The sequence below is a fragment of the Ceratotherium simum genome, chromosome 33 (assembly GCF_057802395.1).
Source record: "Ceratotherium simum simum isolate JZ-2026a chromosome 33, ASM5780239v1, whole genome shotgun sequence".
Classification (NCBI taxonomy): Eukaryota; Metazoa; Chordata; class Mammalia; order Perissodactyla; family Rhinocerotidae; genus Ceratotherium; species Ceratotherium simum.
The window spans coordinates 13,320,909-13,342,142 of record NC_141932.1 but is presented as its reverse complement, the minus strand read 5'-3'; the positions used below and the strand labels follow the sequence as shown (position 1 = coordinate 13,342,142).

The window sequence follows — 21,234 nt, the reverse complement described above, 5'->3', positions numbered from 1 at the left end:
TTGGCCGGAGCAGAGGAGCCCCCGGTGGAGGACATGGGGGTGGGCTGCCCCACCAGGTACGTGCCCCCATGCAGGGCCCTGGGAGCAGTCCTGGCCTTGAGAGCCATCCTACCTCCTGCACCCCCATCCTCCTAGCTCAGCCGTCTCTGCCTCAACATCCCGCATCCTCACTGTCCCCCCTCAGGGAGGTCCTGTCTTACCCTCAGTGACAGATTCCAGCCCCAGAACAATCTCTCCCCCCAGATCTGGTGCCTCTAACTCTGACATCATCTCCATTTTCTGCCTCCCCCCATCCTCCCTCAGTGAGAGCCTCTCTTCCTTGCCCCATCTCTGTTTTCCATCTGTCTATTTTCCCAACTCTGTCTCCCCGTCATTCCATTTCCTAAGACACGATCTCCACTTCTCTTTCCCAATTGGCTCCTAGTCTGCCTGTCTCTTTTCTGTCCTCTTCTTCTCTCTGGATCTCTATTCCCGTCTCTGAGTCTCTGTCCCCCTCTCTCTGGGTCTCTGTCCTCCTCTCCCTCTGGGTCTTTGCCATCTCCCCCCCACCCATCTCTGTCCTTCCCTCTTTCTCGGAGCTCCCTCTCAGCACCCCTCTCTTCGTGCCCACTCGGAACCTCTGTACCCTTGTCTTTCTTCAGTCTGTGCCCCGCCTCCTGTCTATCTCTGCCCTCCAACCTGCTGCCCAGACCCCATGTGTAGGTGGGGGAGGGGGGACACCCAGGGTCTGGGGGAAGTGAAAGTGCTTCTTTAGGGAAGGGAGGTTGGGGCCGGGGGCAGGGCTTCTTGGCCCAGATTAGACAGTGACTTTGACATGAAGTTGCTGCACCTTAAGCCCCGGGTCTCCTTTATATGGAAACATTAAGCTGCTCTCGCAGGTCAGGGGGAAGAAGGGGGAGGACTTCAGGCTTCGGATCCTTTTCCCTCCTGTCCTGCCTTTGCGGGGGAGGGGTGGTGCCCTGAGCCCAAGTCACATCCAACCCTGTGAGCTGGGCCATGTTGGACACAGACAGGGCCCCCTGGAGGTGAAGACCCCAGTCGGCTTTGTGAAATGGACATGGTATCATCTGCCTCACAGGGCTGAGAATGGGACTCAAGGATTTAGGAGGAGAGTCCTGGGTTGGGAAGGCTCAGGACCAAACAGACACCCCACCCCCGGCACCGCGTGGGTCTGGCTGGGTCTCTGAGGCTGTTCCCCAACCTGTGAAACAGCGATGGATGATCTGGCCCTCCCAGTGTCCTGAACAGTCAGGGTGTGCGGCAGGGTCTGGTGGAGTGCAGTGGGCGGGCTGCAGACATCGGTGAGCTCCTTACGAGGCCCGGGACCTAGTAGGTGCTCAGGAAACAGGAGCGCACCTGTTAGGGTCGTCCGTGGTTCGTCACTCAGGCTTGGGCACCGAGAAGCCCAGGTGGGAGTCCAGGGTTTCCCACCTTCCGGCTGAGGGACGTGAGACAAGGGATGGGCCTCACCGCCTCAGTTTGCTTTAAAAAAAAGCAAAGTCCCCACATCCAAGAGCTGTGGTTAGAGACGGGGAGAGGGTGTGAGGAGGCCCAGCCTGGGGGCTCAGTGTGATCGCTGCAAAGGTAGAGGCTGGAGCCTGGATTCTGACCTCAAACCTGCCCCCTTCAGCATTGAGCCTCAGTCTCCCCTTTTTAGAAGAAAAGATCTCTAATGCCCAGGGTTGTGAGGATGAGAAAAGAGTCAAGGTTGGGGCACATCATGGGCGCTGGACACAGCCAGGCCCAGTCCACCCTGACCTGAGCCGCAGCTCTGCCTCTGTAGAGTGGGCGTAATAGACCCCACGTGGCAGAGCTGTCCAGGTGGTCGTGAACAGCAGGTGCAGAGCTGGGGGTCAGGGAGGGGGCCCAGTGGTGTTGAACTTGACGTCGACTGAATGCCTTCTCCTTGGATTAAGTGCCCCCAGTCCTGCCAAGAAGCCCATGAGGATCTGCAGGGCCTGGCACAGGGGGCACCGAGTACGTAGGTGCTTGGTAAATATTGATGGAAGTGATACACAAAATATTTAACCCCCAGCCCAGATAGATCCTGGAAGTCCCTCCACCACAGGGCTGGATGGTAATAACCCTGCAGCTGCTGGTGGATGATGAGGCCTGTAGGTCCACGCCCACCCCCTTCCCTCCACCTTTCCTCCACCCTGTCCGGATTCCCTCCATCGCCCAGATGGGGGAACAGAGGCTCGGGAAGGGATGAGACTTGCCACCAGTCATACAGCTAGTAAGTGGCCAAGCCAGGATTCAACCTGGAGCTGCCTGATTCAAAAGCCCAAGGTCTTGGGCCGGCCCTGTGGCTTAGCGGTTAAGTGCGCACTCCGCTACTGGCGGCCTGGGTTCGGATCCCGGGCGCGCACCGACGCACCGCTTGTCTGGCCATGCTGAGGCCACATCCCACATACAGCAACTAGCAGGATGTGCAACTACCACATACAACTATCTTGTGGGGCTTTGGGGAGAAAAAAGGAAAAAATAAATAAATTAAAAAGAAAAAAGCCCAAGGTCTTTCTTCTGGGTCCCTCTTCCTTTCAAAGTGAGGGTTTTTAATGCCCATTCAACAGATGAGCAAACTGAGGCTCCAGAAAAGGAAGCCAGTGGTCTCAGGGCACATAGTGGGTCAGCAACTGAGCCAGGATTGGGCCCCAGGGTCTGTATGACTGGAAGGCCTTTCCTGACCTGGAGAAAGAAGTCCAATTTCTCCATTTTTACAATCAAGGAAACTGTGGCTCAGAAAGATTTGCCCAAGATCTGAGGGTCAGGGCTGAGCCAGGGTTTTTTTGTGTGTTTGTTTTTGTTTTTTCGAACAGCTTCATTGAAATATAATTCACATACCATATAATTCACATATTAAAGTGTACAATTCAATGTTTTTTAGTATATTCACAGAGTTGTGCAACCACAATCAACTTTAGAACATTTTCAGCACCCCAACAAGAAATCCCATGTCCTCTGGCTATCACTGCCCAATCCCCCTCTCTCCCCAGTCCTAGGCACCACTGGTCTATTTTCTCAATTTATAGATTTTCCCATTCTGGCTATTTCTTGTAAATGAAAATATACAATATGTGATCTTTTGTGACTGGCTTCTTTCATAGCATGAAGTTTTCAAGGTTCATCTATGTTGTAGCATCTGTCAGTACTTCATTCCTTTTTATTGCTGGGTAGGAGTCCCTGGTGCGGATATACCACATTTTATTGATCCATTTATCAATTGATGTACATTTGGGTTGTTTCCATCTTTTGGCTATTGTGAATAACGCTGCTACAATCATTTGTGTATAAGTATTTGTGTGGACACTTGTTTTTACTTCTTTTGCGTAGATATCTAGGAGTTGAATTGCTGGGTCCTATGGTAACTCTACATTTAACCATTTAAGGGACTGCCAGACTGTTTTTCACACCAGCTGCACAATTTTATATTCCACCAGCAGTGTATAAGATTGCCAATTTCTCCATATCCTTGCCAACACTTGTTATTTTATTTTTTCTTTTGTTATTGCCATCCTAGTGGGTGTGAATTGGTATCTCACTGTGGTTTAGATTTGCCTTTCCCTGCTGGCTAATGATGTGGAGCATCTTTTCATGTGCTTATTGGCTATTTATATATCTTTCTTGGAGAAATGTCTATTCAGATCCTTTGCCTATTTTTAAATTGGGCTTTTTTTTTTTTCTTTTTTATGCTGAGGAAGATTTGCCCTGAGCTAACATCTGTGCCGGTCTTCCTCTATTTTGTATGTGGGTCACCACCACAGCACGGCCCCAAACAAGCCTTGTAGGTCCACAACGGGAACCGAACCCAGGCTGCCAAAGCAGGGCACACTGAACTTAACCCCTAGGCCACAGGCCAGCCCCAGGTTTTCTTATTATTGAGTTGTAAGGGCTGTTTATAGATTTTAGAAACAAATTCCTTCTCAGATACATGATTTGCAACTATTTTTGCCCTTTGATGGATTGTCTTTTCAGTTTCGTGATGGTGTCCTTCAAAGCACAAAAGTTTTTAATTTTGATGAAGTTCAGTTTATCTACTTTTTTTCCTTTTGTTGCCTGTGCTTTCTGAGCCTATTTTTGAACCATAGGTGACCTCAGAGCCAGGCTCATCTCTCAAAGCTGACTCCATGCTGGGAAGCAGTTAACTACATAGTAGACTCTGAATTTGCTAGCACTCAAATCCCAGTTTACTCAGCTGTGACCTTGGGCAAGTTAAACACTCTGGGCCTCAGGTTCCTCATCTGTAAAATGGGGGTAATAATGTCTACCTTGCTGTGAAGCTCAAACATGTCAATTCACATAATCCGCTCAAAACAGTGTCTGGCACTGTATAAATGTCAGCTCTAATTACTGTGGTGCTTGCTATAACGCTGTTGTTATGGCTACAGTTTTGTTGCTGTTGTTGCTATACAGTATCTCCCATAGTAGTATTGTCATGGTTGTTGATGGGTGCTGTTCTGACTTTCTAGATGAGTATCCTTCCACCCATTTGCCAGATGAGGCCGCTACGGCCCAGGGAGCATGCCTGCTTGAGAGGTCCACCCATTCCCGGCCCCCCTGACGCTGCTGCTCGTTTCTTGTCCCCGCAGGTTTGGGGCGCCCGCCCCCCACTAGGCCAAGTGGAGGGGGTGCCCCCACCCAATGGGCCTGGCCAGGGCCCTGCGCCGCCTAAGCGGCGCCCTGGAGTCAGGAGAGAGCCGGGCGGTCGATGAGGAGGAGGCCGGGCCGGGGCTGTGCCATAACGGGTGGGCGCCGCAGCCGGTGGGACGCCGGCGGGGGCGCTTCGTCAAGAAGGACGGGCACTGCAACGTGCGCTTCGTGAACCTGGGCGGCCAGGGCGCGCGCTATCTCAGCGATCTGTTCACCACGTGCGTGGACGTACGCTGGCGCTGGATGTGCCTGCTCTTCTCCTGCTCCTTCCTCGCCTCCTGGCTGCTCTTCGGCCTGGCCTTCTGGCTCATCGCCTCGCTGCACGGCGACCTGGCCGCCCCGCCGCCGCCCGCGCCCTGCTTCTCGCAGGTGGCCAGCTTCCTGGCCGCCTTCCTCTTCGCGCTGGAGACGCAGACGTCCATCGGCTACGGCGTGCGCAGCGTCACCGAGGAGTGCCCGGCCGCCGTGGCCGCCGTGGTGCTGCAGTGCATCGCCGGCTGCGTGCTCGACGCCTTCGTCGTGGGCGCCGTCATGGCCAAGATGGCCAAGCCCAAGAAGCGCAACGAGACGCTCGTCTTCAGCGAGAACGCCGTCGTGGCGCTGCGCGACCGCCGCCTCTGCCTCATGTGGCGCGTGGGCAACCTGCGCCGCAGCCACCTCGTCGAGGCCCACGTGCGTGCCCAGCTGCTGCAGGTGCGGGTCGCCGGGGTGGAGGACCGGGGCCCCGGGAGGCAGGGCGGGGCCCTTCGTGGGGCTGGCGGGAGCCCTGGGGGGTTGTGGGAGATGTAGGCCTGAGGGCGAGGTGTGCGTGGGACCTGGAGGGTGCGTGGACTACAATTCCCAGCAGTCTCTTGGGCAGGGGCCCTCCCGCCCCGCTTCTGGACAGAGGCTGGTTGGGGGAGCAGTTGTAGGAGATGTAAACCAAAGAGAGAAGTCTGTGACCTCTTCATTTCTTCTTGGAGGCCTAGACTTGAAACAGATCTGGAGACATAAAGAGCTTCCTGTGGCTTGAGGATCGGCCCTCTATGGGATTGTGGGAAATCTAGACCTGAGAGGGCCACACCTGGGCTGTAAAGGCTCCGAACTACAATTCCCAGAAGCCTCCGGGGGCAGAGACAGTGCCCAGATGGGGTGGTCTGAGGAGATGATGTAGGTTTGGGGGTGGTGTAAACCACGGCTCAGATTTACGATTCTCAGCTGACACTGTGGTACAGAGAATGGACTATGACTTGAGGCAGGCCCCTATGGGATTGTGGGAGATGTAGGCTCGAAGATGGGTGCAGCTCGCACCTGCAGAAACGTGAACACAATTCTGCATGACCTCTGGGCATGGGGGTCCTGCAGCATTTGTGGGAGACTTCATTCGCTACCTCAGTGGCCCAGTCTCTCCCACCAGGGTCTTGCTTGCAGTAGTACAGGGCAGGGGTTGGGAAATGCTTGAATTTTAACTTCTGAGCAAAAAGCAAAAAACAACTACGAGGGCTGGCCCCGTGGCTTAGCGGTTAAGTGCGCACACTCCGATGCTGGCAGCCTGGGTTCGGATCCCCGGCGCGCACTGACGCACCGCTTCTCTGGCCACGCTGAGGCTGTGTCTCACATACAGCAACTAGAAGGATGTGCAACTATGACATACAACTATCTAGTGGGGCTTTGGGGGAAAAATAAATAAATAAAATTATTAAAAAAAAAAAAAAAAAACAACTACGACTCCCCTTGGCCCCTTGAGTAACGGCTCCCTCCGGCGCCCTGAAGAAGGCGACTTAGTGTTTCTAGAATTGTGGTCAAACTACGCGAACAAATTCTGAGGCAGTAGCTGCCCTTGCCCAAGGAAAGACACTTAACAACCCTGAGCTGAGGTTGGACGTGGGTGAGAGGGAGGATGGGGCGGTGGTGGGAACTACAACTCCCAGCAGCGCCTGCGGGCTCCCGGAGACAGTTGCAAAAGAATGGGTCCCGTCCTGTCCCGCCCCCACCCCCGACCCCCTAGTCTCCTGCTTGACTGTTAGAGACACCAGGAGGGATACTGTCTCTCCCAGCAGTCTGTGGGACTGGTCCAATTGCTGGTTGGATGTCCTTCTTCTCTTCTGTTGTCTCTTTAATTTCGTCTCTGACTTGCTGATTTCTGTGGCTCTTTGCCAATATCACTCTGTCCTTCTCTCTTTATCTCTGGGCCTCCATCCTCCCCTCCCTGGGTCTCTGTCTCCCTCTCTCTCGGTCTCTGTCCCTTTCCCCATGTCTCTGTCCTCCTCTCTGTCTGGGTCACCATCCCCCTCTCTCTGGCTCCATGTTCTCACCCCACCCCAACCCCTGCCGGTCTCTGCCCTCCTCTTTCTCTATATCATTCCTTTCTCTCCCTGTCTCTGTTCATCTCTGTGCTCCCTGCTGTCTATCTTTGGCCCCTCACTTTTCGCTGCAGCCTCGTGTGACCCCAGAGGGTGAGTACATCCCGCTGGACCACCAGGATGTGGACGTGGGCTTTGATGGTGGCACCGATCGCATCTTCCTCGTGTCTCCCATCACCATCGTGCACGAGATCGACTCTGCCAGTCCTCTGTATGAACTAGGACGTGCCGAGCTGGCCCGGGCCGACTTCGAGCTGGTGGTCATTCTCGAGGGCATGGTTGAGGCCACGGCTATGACCACACAGTGTCGCTCTTCCTACCTCCCTGGTGAGCTGCTCTGGGGCCATCGTTTTGAGCCAGTCCTCTTCCAGCGTGGCTCCCAGTATGAGGTCGACTATCGCCACTTCCATCGCACTTACGAGGTCCCAGGGACACCCGTCTGCAGCGCCAAGGAGCTGGATGAACGGGCAGAGCAGGCTTCCCACAGCCCCAAGTCTAGCTTCCCTGGCTCTCTGGCTGCATTTTGTTATGAAAATGAACTTGCTCTGAGCTGCTGCCAGGAGGAAGAAGAGGAAGAGGAAACCAAGGAGGGGGATGGGGCAGAGGCAGAAGATGAGGCTGCCAGCCCCCGAGTACTCACACCAACCCTGGCGCTGACCCTGCCCCCATGATGTGAGCTGGTGTCTCCCTATTTGTACTCCCTTCCCAGAGGTAGCAAGATGGAGAGATTTGGCCCTCTCCTGGGATGGGGGCAGGTATTTCCCAAGACCAACAGGCCTGCTGGATAAATTATTAGCTGGTGAAGCTCTGCCATGCCTAGTGGACCCACCACAGACATACTGGACCTTAATTCCTCTGCATTCCATGCTCCCTCTTGAGACCCCTTTGTCAGCCCGATTCCTGAGCCTCACCAGAGCTGAGGGATCCAGAATTCTGGACCACCCGAGAGGCAAGGACCGGTGGTTCCAGATTCCTCTATATGGCTGACTTGGGTTGTTGAGCAGGGTCAGGAATCAATGGTATAGACTGTCTCTGGGAGAGGAAGTTGGCAGTTCTTGAGCAGCAATAGAGATGGAGAGTTTGTAGCTCTGGATTGACCAAAGATTCAAGGGACTGTTGCTTCTAGACTCAGCCAACCAAGTAGCAAATCATTTTTTCTACACCACCTAAGGAGGGAAAGTTATGGAATGCCCCAAGAATTCAAGACTATCTTGATTGACCAATGACAAGGAATGTTGACTGCAAATCAACAAAAGACCTTGTGGTTCCAGAAAGCCCCAGAGTTGAGATTCTGTGAATCTAGATTGACCACAGAGACAAGCAGTGGTAATTCTAGAACAGGTTTGACCTAGGGAGTTGAACTACTCCAGAAACTAGAGTTATGTTTCTAGAATGCACAAAACAATGGTGAGTCTGTGGGTCTAGAAGGACTACAGTGACAGACTGGGAGTTCTTGATATTAGATCTCCAGACCACTGGCTGTAGAACATCGAAGCGAGGGGATAATCAATGCTTCTAAATGATCCACAGGTTTTTTTTTTTTAAGTGCCATTCTAGAATGTCCAAAGGAATCAGGATTCTGTGGCTCTAGATTGATCATAGAGTCAAAGAAGGAGTGGTGATCCTAGATATGTCTGAGATTGGCTGGTTCCAGTTTGCCCAGTGGAGTTGAGAATCTTGATGATTCCACATGACTTCTTTGTGGTTCTGTAATGCCAAAGGAATCAAGGCTCCAGGGATCCAGAGTTGTCCATTATCAAAACCTGGAAGTTCTAATCAGCTCCTAGAACTTGGCAGTTCTAGGAGGTGGACTCAGGACTCGATAGGCAGCATTTCTGGGCTGACCTAGAAGGTGTGGGTAACAGGGCTACTTATTGGGCAAGGGAAGGGAGAGGCCCAAGGCTGGTGAGTCTGCAATCCTCTGGAATTCTACACCTAGCAATGTGTGTCTATTTCTTAAAGATGTTATACATACATGTATTATATATATATATAATATAAATACAGATGTCTATCTATTTTTTCCCGTGGTTCCTACAGAAGGATTAGAAATTGAGCTTGAGCTAATTGGAATAAGATCCTTTACCAGGATCCAGGAAGCTTTGCTCTAAATCCCAACTCTGTTCTAACTTACTGTGTGACTTTGGGCACATCACTCCCCTCGCTTTGCCTCAGTTTCCCCATCTGTACAAATGGGGCATTGGAACTTGAAGGTCTCCAAGGGCCTTTCCACCAGGATGATTCCCCACTTCACTGAGGGTGAGGGTCCTGGGATTCTCCAGATCTCGCTGATGCTGGAAAGCTCGGCTTTCGAGGGGCAACTGGGATGGGAGATGATCTTGGAGGCCAGCTCTGAACCTGGGTGTCTGAATCACAGGGCAGGCTAGGGGTAGTATGGGCTGTGGCTAAGGGCCAGAATCACGGCCTTCCTGGTCCAGCTTGGGGGTCAGGGGAAAGAGCAGGTAGCTCTGAATGCCAGGGGAAAGGTTGTGTTTAGGGATTAAATCACTGGGAGCCCTGGTGGTGTGTCTGTGAGTGTGTTTCTGGGGCACGGGTCCATACTGCCATCTACCTAAGTGCCCAGCAGGCTGGGAGCCAGCCGCAGAAGGAGCCAGTGCCAGGGGGAGGACATGTTCCCATCTCTGTGTCCCAACACTGAGGGCAGGCACCGTCATTGCCCATTAGCCTAAGTGCTGCATCACGCCAGGTCCCCCCTTCTGGCTTCCATCTCCCTTTATCCTTCAGAATCCCCACGTAATCACCGGATGGGATTAATTAGCTGCTGCTCTCCCAGCTCAGGGTGTCCAGGGTAGGGACTGGGGGCAGTGGAACCACAGGGGTGGAGGAGGATGTTAAGTTGGGGATGAAGGGGCAGGAAAAGGGTTCTGTTTGGAAGGAGGGAGAGTGGGGGCACGGCGGGCACAGGCTGGGCTTCCACCGGGGAGGGCAGAACCTGGGCCACTCATAAAGGTCAGTGAGGGGATTAGGAAGCTCCCTGTCTAATCTGTCAGCTTAACCAGGTCCCAGCCCCGAATCCGTCCCCACCTGCGAGCCCAGGGACGGCGACTGAGGACGAGGCCCAGACACCACCTCAGACCCAATTAGGGACCTGCCCGTGACAGGGGTGCCCAGGTTCTCCATCGCAGCCGAGCCCCTGCACCCGCTTTGCCTGCAAGAAATGGGAATAAGAGGCTGGAGAGGGGGAAGGGCCTCAGATGCGGGAGGCCTCCGAGAGGAGGGAGGAGTTTATGAAGAGCGAGAGTATGAGAGGTGGAGGAGTGAAGTGGGGCGAGTCGGAGAGGAGGGAAAAGACTCTGAGAAGGGGGAAGGAATCAGAGGTGGGAGGCTGCTGAGGAAAAGGGAGTTGTCCTTGGGGGATGCTAAGGTTAGGGGAGGAGTTTGGGGCAGAGGGAGGAGCCTGAGAGGCAGACCGCGCCAGGAAGTCGGAGCCTGTGCTTTCACTATATTTGGCCTTCTACCGTCCCATTCTCCATGACAGACGCCAAAGAGCATAGCATTTGGGAGAAAGAATAAGTCTTTTGTTTCACCACTCCTTGACTCCGAAGAGGCTAAGGTGGATGGGATCAGGGGACGGGGTAACAAAAGGGTCTGAATAACAGAGGGGCCAGTGCCAGGAGGAAGGAGGCCAAAAGAAAGGTGAGCCAAAGCTGCTCCCGGTTGCGTGGCAACCGCTGCGGTCAAAAGCCAGCTGGGCCTGCTAGGAGGTGTGGCTCACGGAAACAACCGGCTGTTGTGGTCCCGCCCCCTGGCAACAAGACTAACAAAGTACCGCCCCCCAGCAACGTATTGCTAGACGTGGGGCTCGGTTCAATTAGTATCCTAGAGCTCGGAGCCCTTGCGCAGGCGCAGTCCTCTCTGCTGCCGCATACGTCTCTCCATGCCATTCTTTTCCAAGGCTTCTCATTGGCGGGCAAGCCAGCCAAGTGCCTTCTTTTGTTTCGGAGGCGGGGCCTGGCGTTCTGCCCGCGCTCCGATTGGCCCCACAGACCGTCTACCTCCGGCCGGACTTTGCTACGTCTGCTCCTTGTGCGCCTATTGGCCCTGGAGGACGATCCTTCAGCGTCGGGGGCGGAGCAGACGAGAGGGCCCGCCGTGGATTGGACGGTGTCAAAACGAGGGGCGGTCCCGACTGGCGGGGCGGTCGGGAGGCGAAGGGAGAGTCTTTTCAGCGCTGAGGACTGGCGCTGAGGAGGCGGCGGTGGCTCCCGGGGCGTTTGAGCGGGCTCACCCGAGCCCGCGGGCCAACGCGGATCCAGGCCCGACCGGCGGGACCGCCCCGGACTCCCCGCGGGCCTTCCTAGCCGCCATGGAGGACGGTGTCTATGGTAGGTCGCGGAGGGGCGGGGCCGGCTGGGAGCGGATGGAGCGTTCCGTCCCGAACGTTCCGCCGCGAACGTGCCTGCCGGCGTGCGCGGCGTGCCGTCTCTCGGCCCCGTCGTCGCGTCGCCTTTGTGGGGCGCGGGACGGGCTTCCGGCGGGGCCCGAGAGCGGGGCGTTCCAGGCCATTGTTTGGGCCGAGCCTGTTTCCGGTGGCGGCGGGAGGGGGCGGGATGGAGCGGCGGAGGCGAGGCCGGGGCGGACCCATTCCCGCTGGAGGGGCCGGGCGAGCCCGGGGCCTGCCGGGAGCGGGGAGGGGGGTTCGGGGGGCGGGGAGAAATCTTGGGGGCTGCAGAGATCCCGCTGAGGCGGGGGCCGTCGATGCCCCGCCCCCTTCCCCAACTCTTCCAAGCTGTCACCCGCTTTTCCTGCCGTAGTTACTTTTCCTGGTCCCGGGAGTCAGGACACCCCGGCCCCCAGCCACCTCGCCGGGAATGGAGGCAGAAAACCCGGGCCTCAGTCCCCTTCCAAGTAATGGACCCAGCAGTTCGGGCTTCCAGCCCTTTCTTTCCCCAGACCCAAGAGTTCAGGCTCCCAGTCCCCTTGTCCCTTAGACTGAGGAGTCCGGATCCCAAGCCCCCTCCTCTCCCAGCCCAGGACTCAAGAGGCTAGATCCCAGCCCTTCCTCCCCTGGACTGAGGAATCCAGGCCCCCAGCCCCCAGCAGACATAGGAGGCCCGACCCTCATCCTCATCTTCCCCCTGAATCTAGGAGTCCTGTCCCCCTCCCCCAGCTGTGGCCTCCCCACATTGCAGGATGCCAGGCTCCCAGTCCCGCAAAACTGACCTCCAACCCCTGATCCCGCCCCCCAGAGCCCCCAGACCTGACTCCGGAGGAGCGGATGGAGCTGGAGAACATCCGGCGGCGGAAGCAGGAGCTGCTGGTGGAGATCCAGCGCCTGCGGGAGGAGCTCAGCGAAGCCATGAGCGAGGTGGAGGGTCTGGAGGCCAATGAGGGCAGGTGAGGGCTGGGGCAGGGAACTTGGGGGTCATGAGATCTGGCCGGGGCTGGGGATGCCAAGGCATTGACCTTCCGTCCCCCCGCTCTCTGCCCCTGCAGTAAGACCTTGCAACGGAACCGGAAGATGGCAATGGGCAGAAAGAAGTTCAACATGGACCCCAAAAAGGTGCTGGGGGCACAGGGCTGGGGTGAGCCACGCAGACATCCAGACAGGAGGTTTTGGCGTCTCCAGGTTCCAGAAGTGTGATAGTTAAAGATTTACATTAGGTGGACACACTTGGTTCTAATCCCTGGGTTCAGATAGTGGCTGTCCGTTTGCTCTCAGGACACTAACCTTTGCCTGTGCTGTGTCCTCTGCCTGGGGGGTCCTCTTCTCCTTTCTGTTCATAGTTCTGGACCCACTTCTGGTGTCTCTTAGAGCCCCAGGAGGAGCTTGAGTCTGGTAGGGAACATAGACAGTGACCTGCACTAAGGGTTGACAAGTGCTGGGACAGAGGGAGGTCCTGGGGGCTGTGGACACTCAGAGGAGGGAGCCTGGTGGAGTCAGGGAGGGCGTCCCCGAGGAGGGGACATTCAGGTCAGGTTTGAAGGATGAGTCAGTGTTCACCAGGTGGAGGAAAGATGTTTGTGCATTCAGTCATTCATTTATACCCATTTCCTAAGGCTTCCCCTGGGCCTGCCCCTCTGCTGGGGAATGCTGGGGACCCAGAGAAGAGTTTGACCCTACCTTGCCCTCAGGGAACCCCTAGACGCAGATACCACAATCCAGAGTGAGAGATAGCTATAATGGAGGTCCTCATGGCGTAGGGAGAGCCAGAGAAGACTCTGGTCCAGCCCGAGGCTTGGCCCTCACAGCCCTTGATGGACTGCTGTCTGCTAACAGTTTCTCACTTCATGCTTCTTGCCTGAAGCAATTGTATTTTGTTCAGTCATTCAGCAAACAAGAGTTCTTGTTCCTGCTCTCGGTGTTGGAATTAACCAGGCAAAGGCAGAGGGAACAGTAGGAGCAAAGGCTCTGAGATGGGAGAAATAGTATGTAAGGACCTGCGAGAAGCCTGAAAATCAAGCCTGGCCCTGCTTTGTTGAGGATGGGGTTGGGTTGGGCTACCAAGGTTTCCGAGGAGGTGGTGGGAAATGTCCCTCTGGCTCTCAGCACTGAGACCTGGCTCCCACCTACCAGGGGATCCAGTTCTTGGTGGAGAATGAACTTCTGCAGAACACACCCGAGGAGATCGCCCGCTTCCTGTACAAAGGCGAGGGCCTGAATAAGACGGCCATCGGGGACTACCTGGGGGAGAGGTGAGACCCCCCCCAGCTCTTCTGGGCCTCTCCCCATGGCCCACTGCACCCAGCTCCTGCCCTCACACTGCCAGCTCCTCTCCCAAGGAGAGGCCCTGATAGACCAGCCTTCTGACTGGACTATGACAGAATGGAGTGACACAGGGGTCCAGGGGAGCCTGGCCCCATCTGTGAGCATCGTGGGGAGCTTTGTGGACATCTAGGAATTGTAGGGACCATCCATGTAGGTCTGGGGACAGTGGAGAACATCTGAGTGTCATGGGAGCATGAGAAGCATGTGTAGACAACTGGTGTGCATGGGAACTGTGTGGCCAGCTAGGAAGTGTGGGGACCTTCAGTGGATATCCAGGGAGCACGGGGACCCCGAGGACATCTGGGAGCATGAGGACCATCTGTGGACGTCTGGGGTGTGGGTACCATCTAGAAGTCTATGAGACTGGACATGAGGAGTGTATGGGGACCATCTGTGGATGTCTGGGGCACATGGGGCTTTATGGACATCAGGAGTGCATGGATATCAGGAATGTGGGGACTGTCTGGACACCTAAGATGCACGGGGACCTTCTGTGACGTCTGGGAAACCTGAGGATAATCTGTGAGCATCTGGGGTGCGTGGAGACCGACTGGACATCTGAGGTGCACAGGACCATCTGTGGATGTCTGGAGTGCTTAGGGATTGGGTGGACATCTAGGGTGTGTGGAACTTTCTGGACATCTGAGGTGCATGGGGACCATCAATGGACATCTGGGGGGCATGGAGACTGGGGATGTGGGGACTGTAGATGTCTAGGAACCATCTGTGGGCATCTGGGGTATGTGGGGGCCATCTGTAGATGTCTGGGGATCATCTGTGACGTCTGGGGTGTGTGGAGACCGTCTATGGCCATCTGGCATTGTGGGGATTGTTTTGTGGGCATCTGGGGGGGTGAGGGCCATCTGCAGATATCTGTGGAACCTGGGGGTCACCTGAGACAGGTGACAGTAGGCAGAGCACACGTTTGCTGCGTGTCTCCCACCTGTACAAAGGTCCAGCCAAACCATGGTTCTCGAGGCAGATGGTCCTCTCAAGAGCGTGTTCTCAGTATCCCTGCCCATGTGCCAGGCCTGTGATGGGGTCCACGTCCAAACTTCACCTGCTACAGAGGCAGCTGCCATGCAGAAGAGGCGGCGCAGCCTCCCCCGTGCTTTGCCTCCTGTCCACTCTCACTCCACCCTCCCCAGACTTTTCCTGAGCATGACTTTGTCCCTGTCCTCCCAGGGAAGAGCTGAACCTGGCAGTGCTCCACGCCTTTGTGGATCTGCATGAATTCACTGACCTCAATCTGGTGCAGGCCCTCAGGTGAGAGGGACAGGGTTGGAAGGGCAGGACTGTACCTGTCAGGGCTTTCTTTACAAGTGATGACACCTACTCAAGACAAAAACAGAAAGAAAAATTAGGGAATTGATTGCCTCGTGCAATGCAAAATTCCATGGTAGGGCCTTCTTCAGGCATAGATGTATCCAGGTGCTCAAATGGTGTCAGAAGGTCAACTTTGTCTCTTGGTTGTGCTCGCCACTGTGTTGGCATTGCTCTCTGCAGACTCTCCTCCCACGTGATAACAGAAGCCCCTAGCAACCATCAGATCTGTTTAGCAACCTTAGTAGAAGGAAAGGCTTTTTCTGTATAAGTACACCAAAAGTCCCATGGCCAGTGCTCATTGGTCAGATTGGATCATGTGTCCATACTTGAAACAGCTGCCGAGGCCACAAGGTCTGGAGCTCTCATTGCCACTCCCTGACACAGGGACTGAGAGTGGGAGGGGCTTCTGCCAGTCCTGGTATCCACACTCGGCCCCTCTCTAACCCAGACAATTTTTATGGAGCTTCCGCCTCCCTGGAGAGGCCCAGAAGATTGACCGGATGATGGAAGCCTTCGCCCAGCGATACTGTCTGTGCAACCCCGGGGTCTTCCAGTCCACAGGTGGGGGACTCGGAAGGAGGGGCCCGGGGCCTGGACTCAGGGGGCCTGGGAAGGAGGGCCGGGGGCCCGTGTACCTGTGTCATCACCACCTGCCTGTCTGGCGCAGACACATGCTACGTGCTGTCCTTCGCCGTGATCATGCTGAACACCAGCCTCCACAATCCCAACGTCCGGGACAAGCCGGGCCTGGAGCGCTTTGTGGCCATGAACCGGGGCATCAACGAGGGCGGGGACCTGCCTGAGGAGCTGCTCAGGGTCAGGCCCCTCTCCCCTCCCCACAGCCCCTCCCCCCATGGGTCCCCCTGTGCCTGAGCCGTCCGCCTGGGAGTACTGCCCCTCCCACGGATGCCGCCACCATGCCAGCCTGTCCGTTTCTCTTTTCTCTCTCTGGCTGCCTCTGTGTTTGTCTCTCTCTTTCTCTTTTTGGTCAGTCTCTTACAGGGTCTGGGTCCGTCTCATTCTCCACCTGTCTGTCTGTTTCTCTGAGAATGTAGCAGGCTCGTCCAGCTGTGTCTGTCATCTCTGCCTCTTTTCTTTCTTTCCTCCTTTCTCCCCTCCCTGGGGCTCCCTCCACTCTTCTTCCTTCCGCTTCCCTTTCCTCCCTAGCCTCCTCTTTCCCTCTCCCTGCCTCCGTGGGCCGTCCCACCCTCCCACCCGTGGTCTCATTGCCTCCCTGGCTGCTGGAGTCCCATCCCCCCACCCCCAAGGCCAGGTAGCCTTGGGAGGGTCCCTGGGGCCTGGAGTTGCTGACTGCGCCTTTGCCTCTCAGAACCTCTACGACAGCATCCGAAATGAGCCCTTCAAGATTCCTGAGGATGATGGGAATGATCTGACCCACACCTTCTTCAACCCGGACCGGGAGGGCTGGCTCCTTAAGCTGGGTACGTCCCCTCCTGACCCTGCTGGCTGCCTCTGCAGGGAGAAGTTGGTGGGCCTGGGCTCTGGGCTTGGCTTCCACACATACCTGCTGTGTGACCTTAGGCAAGGGAATTGACCTCTCTGACCCTCGGTTTCCACATCTGCACAATAGGGTTGAAAACAAGATCAGGCCTGTGTGCTGGGCCCACATGCAGGGCCTGGCCTCGAGGAAGGGCTCCATAAACACTTGTGGGTGCAGAGAAGGGGTTAGGGAGCACAGAATATATGCCAGGCTCTGTGCTTATGAATAAGAGTCCCCGGCCGGGCATAGGTGGAGTTGGGGTCAGTCCACCTTGAAACACGTGGCACCAGCAAGTTCAAGGTCAATTAGCAAGGGTCATACAGGCGCCCCTTTCGTGGGGTTATCTGAGGATTGGAGTGGTTCTCCACCCTGGCTGCACAGGAGATTCTCCTGAGAGCTTTTAAACCCCAGTGGCCCGGCCACAGACTCGTGAAGGCAGGATCTCTGGGGCAGGATGGGCCGTCAGTCCTGTTGAAAGCTCCCCAGGGCTTCCAGTGCAGAGCCGAGGTTGAGAGCCGCTGGCTGGGAGCCGGGCCTGGTAATAGTGGGCGCCACGGGAGCGTTAGCTGTGGCTGTTTAATGGAGAAGCGGTGAAGGGTGGCTCCGGGGAGACAGGATCTGATGAGGAATTAAGCCCAGTGCAGAGAGTGGAGGCAGCGGAGGGCGCTGAGGAAGCTTCCAGTGCAGCAAGGGCCAAGGCAGAGCTCTGCTCCCTCCAGGTCGCCTCTCCCCTCCCCCGTGTGAATTGCACTCTTAACCGAGGCGTTGCTTCTCCTGCAGCAGGCACAGGTGCCCCCTGGGGGCAGAGACGTCCTGGCACACCTGAAAAATGCAGATCCCTCTTCCCAGCCTGCACACTGGGCAGATTCCTGCATCAGCTCTGGGGAGGCAGACGGGTCTGGGGGGGTTAGTTTCTCTGAGGCCAATGGCGCCGCTGGCAGTGAGTGGGCGGGAAAGAGAGACGCAGGAGGGGCAGCTTCACCAGGAACTAGTTCCCCTCCAAACCCCTCCCGTCGGCAGGACTCCATCCCATTTCCTGGATTAGGAAATTGAGGCTCCATCACCGTCCAACAGCCACAGGGCAGAGGTGGCCTTGGACCCAGATCTCTTCACTTTGTAGCCTTTAGAAAAAGGCTCCTCTTCCTTAAAACACTGAAATATAGGCAAGGGAGCCTGTGGTGGGGGTTATATTCACAAAGATGGTTCATAAAAGCCAGTATTGCTGTTACTATTTAATCTCCCTGGGACCACAGGGAACCCAGAAGCAGGTCATCTTGAAGCAGGAAGCTGTGAGCCCGAGTGGGTCTCCAGACTGGAGTCCAGAGAGGGCAAGAGGTTGTCATAAGGTCACACAGCCAGTTTGTACTGGAGCTGACATGAGTTCCCACGCCCACCTCGGGCCGAGGACTGGGGGTTCTGTCTTCTCCCTTGTGGGATGACCTCCAGGGAGAGACATCTTCACTGTGGCAATGGAGGGCCTGCCTGGCCTCGGACGTGTCCTGGGGGGTGGGCTGGAGCCGGGCACTGACTCAAGGCAGGGTTCGTGGCTGCCTCGGTGGGGCTCGGGTCCCTCAGCCTCCCTGGGAGGGAGAGGGTCTGGCTGTTCCTCCCTCATGTGGATGTAACTGGTTTTCTTCCCTCTCTCTCCCTCCCTCTCCTCTGCGTGTTTCTCTGCTGTTTCTGTCTCTCTGTCCCACCCCCTGCGCACTCCTTCCTCACCCTCCCTATTTCTGTCGCCTGCGGCTCTTGGGGGCACCCCATTCTTCTGCCTTCCCTTCTCCTCGCCTGGTCCTGCCTGCTTTCTCGCTGTCTGCCCCAGGAGGTAGGTACATGGCCCGTCCTCACTCCCCACACTACACGAGGGGAGGGGGCTGCCCTGGCCTCGGGCCCATAGGAGGGGCTGGGGCCCTGGACTCCTGGGCCCACAGACAGGCTTAGAAAGTATGGAGCCTACGCGGGGGGTGGCCCGGGTCCTGGGCCCAAGCACGCCTGTCCCTGCTTGTCTGTCTCTTCCCGCACATGGCTTTGTCCTCCGCCCCGCAGCCCCGCCTTCCCTGCGCTGGCTCTGCCTCACTCCCCTCCCCGCCCTCCCCGAGGCCCTGTCCCCCTGTTGAGCCCAGGCCCCCTCCCACCCCTTCCCTTTCAGGGGGCCGGGTGAAGACGTGGAAGCGGCGCTGGTTCATCCTCACAGACAACTGCCTCTACTATTTTGAGTACACGACGGTGAGGACACAGCCCGCCTGGCTCTGGGGTCCTGGGAGGAGGGACCAGGGTTCAGGGGCCGGGACTCCTGGGCCTGAGGGAGGTGGAGACAGGCTGACCGAGTCCTGTCCAACTTGCTCTTTCAGGACAAGGAGCCCCGAGGAATCATCCCCCTGGAGAATCTGAGCATCCGGGAGGTGGACGACCCCCGGAAACCAGTAAGGCCCTCTCTACCCCTTCCTGCCGCGGTGGGGGGCTCCTCTGGCCCTAGGCTGGCTCTCACCCGCTTCCTTCCTCTCCCATGCCTCCCAGAACTGCTTTGAGCTCTACATCCCCAACAACAAGGGGCAGCTCATCAAAGCCTGCAAGACGGAGGCAGACGGCCGGGTGGTTGAAGGGAACCACATGGTGTACCGGATCTCAGCCCCCACGCAGGAGGAGAAGGACGAGTGGATCAAGTCCATCCAGTGAGCCTGCGCCCCGGAGTCCTCAGGGAGGGCGGGCCTGGGGCCCCGACTCCTTGGCCCTCACCCTGGGATCCCTCCCCTTCCGCAGGGCAGCTGTGAGTGTGGACCCCTTCTATGAGATGCTGGCGGCAAGGAAGAAGCGGATTTCGGTCAAGAAGAAGCAGGAGCAGCCCTGACTCTCTGCCCCCAACTCCATTATTTATTACGGAGCTGCCCTGCCTGGGTGGCCGGACCCCTGGGCCCGCGGATCCTGGTTCCCCATTTGGAAGATTCACCACCTCTAGTTCCTCTCTCATTGTTTGTAATTAACACACTGTTGGTAATCTTATTAATTATTTAACCACTCGTGGCCTGTGGACCCCCTCATTTCTTGGGGTTGACAGAGCTGAGGTGCCTGGTGGAGCCGGCCGGTCAGCCCCATCAAGACGAGGGCCCGGAGCACTGGCCCCTGTTGGGGGCTCTCACAGTGCGTGAGGGACGGGTGCTGTAGCCCCGTGGGGACCTCTCCGGGGTAGCTCAGTTCTGGTTTCACCCCCAGCCTGCGGGGGTGGAGTAGAGGGAGAAGTTGCATGTGGCCAAGTTGGTGTTGAGTTAGAATTGCACAGCGTTTAGATCGCAGGTATGCAGAGGTTCCTGGGTGAGGTCCTGCGTTCATCTGAGACGGTACCTGACAGCTAGGAGCCAGGCAGGTGCTCGTCCTACCTTTGCTCTCACGGGCTTGTGGTCTCTTAGGGGCAGCAGTGGTGTCTGATGGGGCTGTGAGCCGCGCTGGTGCTCTGAGGGAAAACGAGAAAGCCGGAAGAGCTGGGAAGGTGACCTACTCTGGGAGGGCGCGGGAAGGACGAAGCCAGGGAAAAGAAGGAAGGCCCGGAGGATGGGTGCTGCCAGTGCCTAGGCCCTGCTGATACGGTATCCCTGGAGCTCGGCCAGGCAGGAGTTCGGGGCCGAGAGGGCGGGCCTGCTGGGTGTTTTAGTGCTGAGAACTTGCATTTTTGTGACATCTGCTTTCCCGGCAATCTGACGGCCTCCGAAGTGTAAGGACTGCCTTCTTTGAGGGTGACGTCTTGGGGGGGGTGCCCCTGAGCCCCAGGTCTGGGCCTGTCCCCCTCTGCCCTCCAGCTTGGGGCATGCATGGTGTCCCCAAAGAACAAAGGCGCGCGGATCCTGGGGTCGCAGGTGGGGAGACTCCATGTCACTTGCCTACGCCCGGATCTGCAGCTGAGGAGACTGAGTACGAGAAACCACAACTCCAGGCTGGCCCTGGGGCTGAGACCCGGCTGAAAGGAAGCCTGTCAGGCCGGGCCGGGGTTGCAGCTCCGCCCTTACACTGCTTCCTCGAGGGGTCAGGCCTCCAGTTGTTGAGTGCCCCGGGTGGGGTGGGAATTGTCCTGAATCTCCAGCCTTGGTCCTGGCCCCGCCGTTGGCCACACGCATCCGCCGGCGTGAAGACCCCATAGCGCTGTAATAGCACGGCCATCCTCAGCGATGACAAGACTGTCGGACTACAATTCCCAGTGAGCTCTGCGGCCCTGGCCGCCCCACTGACGGGAGAGCTGCTCTCGACGTCTCCTGGGAGTTGTAGTTTCTCAAGATGCACTGTCGGGTTTACCTGAGGCTCGTCCCCTACCTTTGTGCTGGTTGGGATAAGAAGCCCTGACCACTTCAACCCCCAGGGGCTGATGGGAAGTGGAGTTCGCAACTCCTCCCAGAGGTTCAAGGGAAATGGAGTCATTGACCCAAGAAGGTCATAGAAAATGAGGTCTCTGGGTAAATAGAGGGGCCCACCACTATCTCACCCTATTCTGCTCTCCTCCATGGAATGTACCCATAGGTACTGAGTGCCTGCTAGTGGGAAAGTACCTGGCTCAGTGGAGATGCCCTGGAAGAGCATTCCAGGCAGAGGGAACAGCATGTGCAGAGGCAGGAAAAGGCATGGTGTGTTGGAGTAACTGACAGCAGGGCTGTGTGCCTGTAGACTGGAGATGGAGGGGGAGAGTGACAGGAAATGAAAGGGAC

At 56.8% G+C, this 21,234-nt stretch overlaps 2 protein-coding genes across 3 annotated transcripts; both read left to right on the top strand.

Moving 5' to 3' along the window:
* Positions 1-801: 801 nt before the first annotated feature.
* Positions 802-9,070, top strand: KCNJ14 (potassium inwardly rectifying channel subfamily J member 14). Its single transcript, XM_004440221.3, has 2 exons — positions 802-5,343; positions 7,067-9,070. The coding sequence occupies exons 1-2, from the start codon at positions 4,642-4,644 to the stop codon at positions 7,661-7,663; spliced, it is 1,299 nt and encodes a 432-aa protein (XP_004440278.1). The 5' UTR covers positions 802-4,641; the 3' UTR covers positions 7,664-9,070.
* A 2,101-nt stretch (positions 9,071-11,171) lies between these two features.
* On the top strand, positions 11,172-19,563 carry CYTH2 (cytohesin 2). 2 transcript variants are annotated; one of them, XM_004440223.3, is made up of 12 exons: positions 11,172-11,338; positions 12,203-12,350; positions 12,450-12,516; positions 13,531-13,649; positions 14,908-14,988; positions 15,497-15,609; positions 15,716-15,864; positions 16,379-16,490; positions 18,696-18,772; positions 18,898-18,969; positions 19,064-19,218; positions 19,307-19,563. In XM_004440223.3, the coding sequence occupies exons 1-12, from the start codon at positions 11,320-11,322 to the stop codon at positions 19,392-19,394; spliced, it is 1,200 nt and encodes a 399-aa protein (XP_004440280.1). In that variant the 5' UTR covers positions 11,172-11,319; the 3' UTR covers positions 19,395-19,563. The 2 variants fall into 2 exon arrangements, with proteins under 2 accessions (XP_004440280.1, XP_087277559.1); XM_087421433.1 differs by lacking the exon at positions 11,172-11,338 and adding an exon at positions 11,733-11,861.
* Positions 19,564-21,234: the final 1,671 nt, after the last annotated feature.

Excerpts from the sequence above, each read along its gene's own strand:
- CYTH2 (XM_087421433.1), top strand. The coding sequence starts at position 11,825 with ATGGAGGCAGAAAACCCGGGCCTCAGTCCCCTTCCAA. Across the intron at positions 15,865-16,378 it reads TGCCTGAGGAGCTGCTCAGG|AACCTCTACGACAGCATCCG; the intron begins GTCAGGCCCCTC and ends TTTGCCTCTCAG. Across the intron at positions 16,491-18,695 it reads GGGCTGGCTCCTTAAGCTGG|GGGGCCGGGTGAAGACGTGG; the intron begins GTACGTCCCCTC and ends CTTCCCTTTCAG.
- KCNJ14 (XM_004440221.3), top strand. The coding sequence starts at position 4,642 with ATGGGCCTGGCCAGGGCCCTGCGCCGCCTAAGCGGCGCCCTGGAGTCA. Across the intron at positions 5,344-7,066 it reads TGCGTGCCCAGCTGCTGCAG|CCTCGTGTGACCCCAGAGGG; the intron begins GTGCGGGTCGCC and ends TTTTCGCTGCAG.